The 7500-nt window shown below is 47.0% G+C and overlaps 1 protein-coding gene across 1 annotated transcript in view; it reads left to right on the forward strand.

The window, feature by feature from the left end:
• Positions 1-7500, forward strand: part of ndst3 (N-deacetylase/N-sulfotransferase (heparan glucosaminyl) 3) — a gene marked incomplete at both ends in the record, with an annotated part of 42031 nt that overhangs the window by 31759 nt on the left and 2772 nt on the right. Inside the window, 6 exons of the mRNA XM_080836807.1 lie at positions 2933-3115; positions 3361-3457; positions 4584-4707; positions 4788-4962; positions 6318-6488; positions 6917-7026. Of these exons, the coding sequence (XP_080692933.1) occupies positions 2933-3115; positions 3361-3457; positions 4584-4707; positions 4788-4962; positions 6318-6488; positions 6917-7026 (860 nt within the window). The remainder of the gene's footprint in view (positions 1-2932; positions 3116-3360; positions 3458-4583; positions 4708-4787; positions 4963-6317; positions 6489-6916; positions 7027-7500) is intronic.

A 7500-nucleotide genomic window follows, 5' to 3' on the forward strand; every position in this document is an offset into this window, starting at 1 on the left:
GTGTGTGTGTGTTTTACAATAGATTTGAGGTCTACTCATGATGTTCCCATAAAGCCAATAGCCATTTGTTATTCTGGCAGCTCTGGGTTGTGTGTGCTTCTGTGTGAACATCTGCTCCCACACACACATTTCTTTGTGTCCTCTATTCCGGCAAAGTGTGTGTGTGTGAGTGTGTGTGTGTGTGTGTATGTGTGTGTGTGTGTGTGTGTGTGTGTGTGTGTGTGTGTGTGTGTGTGTGTGTGTGTGAACGAGAGAGAGTGAGAGAAAGAGAAGAGAAAGAGAGAACTGACATGTATTGGCCTGGTAAAATAATTTAGCTACAGAGAGAATCAGAAAACTTTCGTTCCTGCAATCTTTCCAAGGTGACAAAATTAGGTTTTCCCCTTCTGAATCCATCTCTGCAGACGTTTTTCAACCTCTCTCTCTCACTCTGTCTGTCACTCCATCACTGGCTCCTGTTTGTTTAGGTGTGTGTGCACTAGTCAATGTGGTGAAGGCAACATCAATCACTGTCTGATCACCTGCGTTACTTTAATGAAAGGCCTCTGATGCCACAGCCGATTTTCTGCCATTCTGAGGGAGAGATGAATAAAAAAGAAAGAGAGAGAGAAGAAAGACTGCTGGTCTCCCTTTAGTTCTCTCTCTCTCTGTCCTTCATTATCTGTCTGTCAATTAAATATCAGTTGTTCAAATATTGGCTGATGTTGGCTGGCATGCCGCCCCCCCCCCCCCCCCCCCCCCCCCCGCCCTTACTATTATCCAATAAATAATCAGGGGTGTGTTCAGGGTCACTTAGCAACCAAACAATCAAACTTGGCATACATCAGTGGCACTGTGTTTGTGCGTGTGCCTGCGTTTGTTAATGATTTTCTGTAATCATTTTACATCGTTCATCTCACTTTCCCATTGCATTATTCCAGGTTCATACCTGACACGCTAAGACTGAGAGGTTCTAGTTATTTGTCCTTCCAGTTAAAACACACAAGGTTATCTGTAGTGTGTAAACAACCTATCCCTGCATCTAAAGATCAGTCAGTGCGGTCAGATCTGATTGACTCTTGATATTGGTAGATCCTCACAAAGTCACAGAAATATACAGGTCGAAATGTGGTGAGACACACACACACACACACACACACACACACACACACACACACACACACACACACACACACACACACACACACACACACACACACACACACACACACACACACACACACACACACACACACACACACACAACCCCCTGTGCATTATGTAAGCCGGTCATGTCAGTAATAATGCATGCTTTAATGGCTAGATTCCTTTTTATTCTCTCACACATCTTCTCAGCTCAGTCTGGTGGCTGAAGAGAACAAGTAAATAGACCTACACTCTCAGTGTCTGTCTGTCTGTCTGTCTGTCTGTCTGTCTGAGCGAGCGTGTGTGTGTGTGCGTGTACACGTATACACAAGGGTACATCTTCAACAGTTAGACTCTTTTCTTTCATCTCTCAGAGTAACCTACAAAATCACTGAGGCATAGAGCACTGTTCAGAACAAACACACACGCACACTGGCGCACACGCACACACACACAGGATGAGCAGAGAAATTAATGAATTAATTGATGGTGAATTCCTGTTGATCCACAGTCAATAACAGCAGAGTCTCATGGAATGATCTGCAGTCCACCAGAATGTACACACATACACACACACACACACACACACACACACACACACACACACACACACACACACACACACACCTAGCATGAGAAGTTATGCTGAGATATAGACCCACTCCACTCTCCTGCTAAGCCCAGTTGCAGCATAATCACAGTGTTGAAAGCTGTGTGCGTGTGCGTGTGCTCGAGTGCGGCACAAAGGCAGTGGGCACGGAGAGCAGGGCGAGCCGCAGCTTTACTCAAGGTGATCTAAGGAGCGCGGAGAGTGAACTCATCACAGTGACTCAGACTGAGCGTGGAGGAGCGCGGAGGAGCGTACACGGCTCAGTTATGTCAAGACCACTGGATAAAAACCAAACGCTGAATGCTGAGGTTACTTTGAAGAGCCACAGCTGACATTCACTTCAGTTGAGTTTATGTATCCATAGTAACCACTTAGCAACCATTTAACACTATCAAATGTTTCCTGTCAAAGGCATGCGCACATATACACTCGAAATAGAAAGATTTAAATACACACATTCTCTCTCTCTCTCTCTCTCTCTCTCTCTCTCTCTCTCGCACACACACACACACACACACACACACACATATTGAGAGAAAGAGAAACAGCTCTCTATTTTCATCCAGTGACATTTTAAAAACATAAGTGGTTATCCCACTTGAGGACACCATTCTGTTTTTAGTAAATCATTCTCCGTGTTTACTTCAGTCTGTGAGCCCTCCGTGAATCCTGGTGACTGATCTCTGCAGGAGCGGGGAGAGCCACTGCGCTTCCTCCTGATCCCTGTCATACTCCCAGGCACAGCACATCACATCACCACACCTACCCTACATACCAGCCGCCAGACTGCTACTATTCTGGGAGGGTCTGCTGCACGCTGGGCTCCAGTGCATTGCCTTGGGTGATGAAAAGGATGTGTGCTACTCTCTCTCTCTCTCTCTGTGCCCTGTGTGGGGTCATCAGTGCACCCAGGGGTACTGTGCTGGGCCTGAGAGGAGAGAAGCTTCTTCTCCTTTATTGTTACGGTGTTTATTATCGGACGGTGTGTGTTATCGGCAAACGTACGCAATATCATGTGAATCCATTATTAAACTGAAGTTATAGATTGTTAATCCATTGTTAAACTTAGCATTTTGATTGTTTAACAGAATGGCCGATGTTTGACACTGTCCGATAACTGACATAGCTACGCTATGATGTGTTTAATTCTCACTCTCATTCTCAGCCTCCCTATGTCATCGGTTTCTCTCTCAACAGATCAGCATCTTCATGACACATTTGTCCAACTATGGGAATGATCGTCTGGGTCTGTACACATTTGCAAACCTGGCCACGTTCCTTCAGTGCTGGACCAACCTGCGGCTCCACACGCTACCTCCGCTGCAGCTCGCGCACAAGTACTTTCAGCTCTTTCCCGAGCAGAGACATCCACTCTGGCAGGTCTGTGTGTGATTAAGACAATGAGTGGGTGGGTGTATGTGTGTGTGTGTTTCAAGGAAGGGTGTTGTGTGTGTGTGTACATATGATCAGGGATGAGTGTGTGAGTGTGCTTGTGTATATTTGTGTGTTTGTGTGTGTGTTTGCAATTCAGTAAGAACCATGCATGTGACAGACTCACTGTATGAATATGTGTGCATTTGACATGTATATGCAGTTGCACTAATGTGTATGTCCTTTTGTCACAGAACCCTTGTGATGACAAGAGGCATAAAGACATCTGGTCTAAGGAGAAGACCTGTGACAGGTTGCCAAAGTTCCTGGTCATTGGCCCTCAGAAGACAGGTGAGAGAGAGATGTGTTGATTGGCTCTCAGAAGAGAGGTGAGAGAGTGTGTGTTGACCTCCTGACTAGCATTGCTTACTGGGACCAGCAGCCATAAGAAACCAGATCTTCTCAGTGATGGAGCGTTTACAAATAGAGTGGGAAAGAATGTGAAACGGGTGGCCTATGGGAAAGGGTGAGAAGAGGAAGGTGGGAGAGTGAGATACAGAGAGAGAGACGGGGGTGGAATGACAGATATGTGGGCTGAAGTTTGTTCTTTGAAGAAACAAAAGCACCACTTCCTGCTTCCTCCCTCGTTTTCGTTTTTACTTCACTCCTTCACTTTCATCCGTCCTTTACTCACACCTCTTTCATTTCCTCTCCCCCTTTCTTGCATAGAAGCACAAACCTCTGATGAACCAAACTTCATAGCGTGTGTAGGCGTGTGTGTGTGTGTGTGTGTGTGTGTGTGTGTGTGTATGTGCGTGAGAGAGAGGGGAGGTGGGGGGTAGTTTCGAAAGGATCCCTTGTCATAGCTCACCTTGTTGTGCAGAGAGTGATGAAAGTGCAGCTTAAGGCATGAGCTCTCACAATAGGTAGCTGTGTTCTGAACGAGAGAGAGAGAGAGGCAGACCCACAGAGAAAGCACAGCGTTAAAAGAGTACGAATTCTGTCAAAGATTTCTGCCTTGTTAGAGCATTCTGTTAGGAAGCATTCCCTTTATACTTTCCCATCTCTTTATACTTCCTACTTCCCCCACATAGATGCATTCGCTCTCTCTCTCTCTCTCTCTCAGACACACACACACACACACACACACACACACACACACACACACTCACACACACACACACACACAAACACACAATATAGTCAGCTGTATTGATTCCAACCCATCCTGCACCTCGGGTCTTTAGCAATCCCACAGGTTTCCTGCGTTTAACTTCATAAACAGTCTTATTATCAGGATCGTATGAACGGATCGATTCTCCCTTACACTGTTCCTTCTATTGTCTCTCTCTCTTCTCTCTCTCTCTCTGTCTCTCTCTCTATCTCTCTCTTCTCTCTCTCTCTCTCTCTCTCTCTCTCTCTCTCTCTCTCTCTCTCTCTCTCTCTCTCTCTCTCCTCCCTCTCTCTCTCTCTGCAGGGACGACAGCACTGTACCTCTTCCTCATAATGCATCCCTCCATCACCTCTAACTTCCCTTCTGCCAAGACTTTTGAGGAGGTTCAGTTCTTCAACACCCACAGCTACCACAAAGGCGTTGACTGGTGAGCATTCACGTTCCCCGCGGTCAGGAAGCAATTAAGGTCATCAATTACATTCCCCCTAACTGTCCTGTAATCTATAGGTACATGGAGTTCTTCCCGGTTCCATCTAACGCCAGTACGGACTTCCTGTTTGAGAAGAGTGCAAACTACTTCCCCTCAGAGGAGTCGCCCAAACGAGCTGCAGCCCTACTGCCACGAGCCAAGATAATCACCCTCCTCATCAACCCCTCCGACAGGGCCTACTCATGGTACCAGGTAGGCCAATCCCATAAAGCACTGATGTGCATCTGATACAGTATCGGCCAGTCGACAGTGGTACAGGAGGTAGAGAAGTCGTTATCAGAAAATTGCTAGTTCGATTCCCTGTCGAAGCGTCCTTGAGCAAGACACTGAACCCCTAATTGCTACTGATGTGCAGTGTGCCATCAGTGTAAAGATGTAAAATCGGCCAGTCGTTTGGCACACTCATCTGAATGACCCCCTGTCTGGTCTTCCGGAAAGAGTGTGGAAACAGGCCGTTCTGGTACAGTGGTACATTCATTCATAAAGCTATTTCCACCAATGAAACACTCTATCAGGGCGCTGTAAACACTCTGGGTGTCGAGACACACACACATGCATGAACACACACAGAGACAGATCAGCAGAGACACCCACCCACAGGCACACACATATGCTCCCACACACAGAGACGTGAGTACACACACGTCGCTGCCTACAGTACAAATCAATATATCTGGAGGGAAAGTCAATGGCTAATTAAATTGGTTTGTATCCTGCTTTCTCAATAGCCAATGTGAGTGTGTGTGTCTGTGTGTCCGTGTGTATGTCTGTGTATGTGTATAACAGCAACTATGTTTAATGGGTTTATTTACAGGGGACAGACAAAATAATGAGAGGAGGGAATGGAGAGAGACAGAGAGGAGAGAGAAGTGAAGTCGCCTCAGCTGCATGTCCTCTGGGTCTCAGCAGGAGATTATTACCACCGAGAAGGACCGGGGGGGGGGGGGGGGGGGGTGGGGGGTTTGGGCCTGGACACTATCAAATGGATCTATATTCACCAGGCTTCTTTTCATGTCCTAAGTTTAGTCTTGCAGTTTTGTGCTGAGGTCTTGTTCGGCCCGATATGGGGTCCAGCATGTTTAGCATGAACCTGGTCAGGACTACCACAATGAATGCGTCGTCTGGACAGTGAAGCAGGGAAGTGGAAGTGTGGTGATAATGGGGCAGTCAATCCAGTAGACGCCTTTGGGGTGTTTTAAAGAGAAACCCCTCCATCCCTCCAGAAATCAGTGCATTACTGGTATCCTCCATGCAGACGAGGACTGAGTCTGTCATCAGAAATAAAGGTGGACATGCAAAGTATTGAAAAAAGAAAAAGACTTGAATCTCGTGTACGTGTATTGGCTTTTGTCACATTGAGTTCCTACTGCAATTACGCTAAGATGGTACAATTTTGAATCATTTGACATCTAAGTGATATTGCACAAGGGTTGTATACTGTTATTCAAGGCTGAACCTTGTGTTGATGTGAGTGTGTGTGTGTATGTGAGTGTGTGAGTGTTTGTGTATGTGTGTGTACACCTGTTTAACGTGTGTGTTTCCTGCAGCACCAGCGGGCTCATGAAGACCATACGGCCCTGCGCTACAGCTTCTTTGAGGTGATCTCCACCGGACACCAGGCCCCTCCAGAGCTGCGCTCCCTCCAGAACCGCTGCCTCCTGCCCGGCCTCTACGCCAACCACATGGACCGCTGGCTAACATACTACCCAGCCAACCAGGTGAGACAGAGCACACACACACACACACACACACACACACACACACACACACACACACTCACACACACACTCACACACACACACACACACACACACACACACACACACACACACAAACACACACACACACACACACACACACACACACACAGACACACACACACACACACACACACACAGGTACATACACACAAGAACTCATACTACACTATTTCACATACACTGAACCCTGTAAGATTACTCACACATGCACATGTGAAACCAGGTCAAACAACTTTATCTAGCCAGAAGTTACATTTAACATAATTTACATCATACTTCATCTATGCTTTATGTTATTTGAAGAAAGTTACAGTAAATGTGACCCTGCAAGACTGTATGCATATACTGAGAACTGTCCCTTTCCTCCTCCTCTCTCCCTCTGTTAGCTGATGATAATTGATGGGCAGCAGTTGAGGAATGACCCTGCAGCTGTCATGGATGAGGTTCAGAAGTTCCTGGGAGTGTCGCCCCACTACAACTACTCCCAGGCCCTCACGTAAGTCTGCCCTGGAGCTCCCCGCACAGCGGGCCTAGACTGATGGGAACTGGTGGAGCCAGAGTGGGTGGGTGGGTGGGCATTAGTGTAGAGAGGGGAGTCAGAGTGGGTGAATGGGTGGGCATTAGTGTAGAGAGGGAGTCAGAGTGGGTGGGTGGGTGTGGATTAGTGTAGAGAGGGAGTCAGAGTGGTTGGGTGGGTGGGGATTAGTGTAGAGAGGGGCCTGTGGAAGGGGATAGGCTTGGCACACTTCAGCTCTGCCTATGATCACAGAACATACTTACAGCTTGAGCCACACCTCAGAGTTTCTGCTCCATTTATTGGAGGGAATCCGTAGGTGAGTGAGTCATTAACCTTGGTGCACCACGGCTAGGCTATCGTTAGCTTTAGCTTTTTTTCATCCTCATTAGGACAGACGTTATCCTTCGTATTAGCTGTGCTTAGCTGCAAATTAACATAGCTCATTAACCAGCG

Source organism: Sprattus sprattus (assembly GCF_963457725.1).
Source record: "Sprattus sprattus genome assembly, chromosome: 4".
Lineage (NCBI taxonomy): Eukaryota > Metazoa > Chordata > Actinopteri > Clupeiformes > Clupeidae > Sprattus > Sprattus sprattus.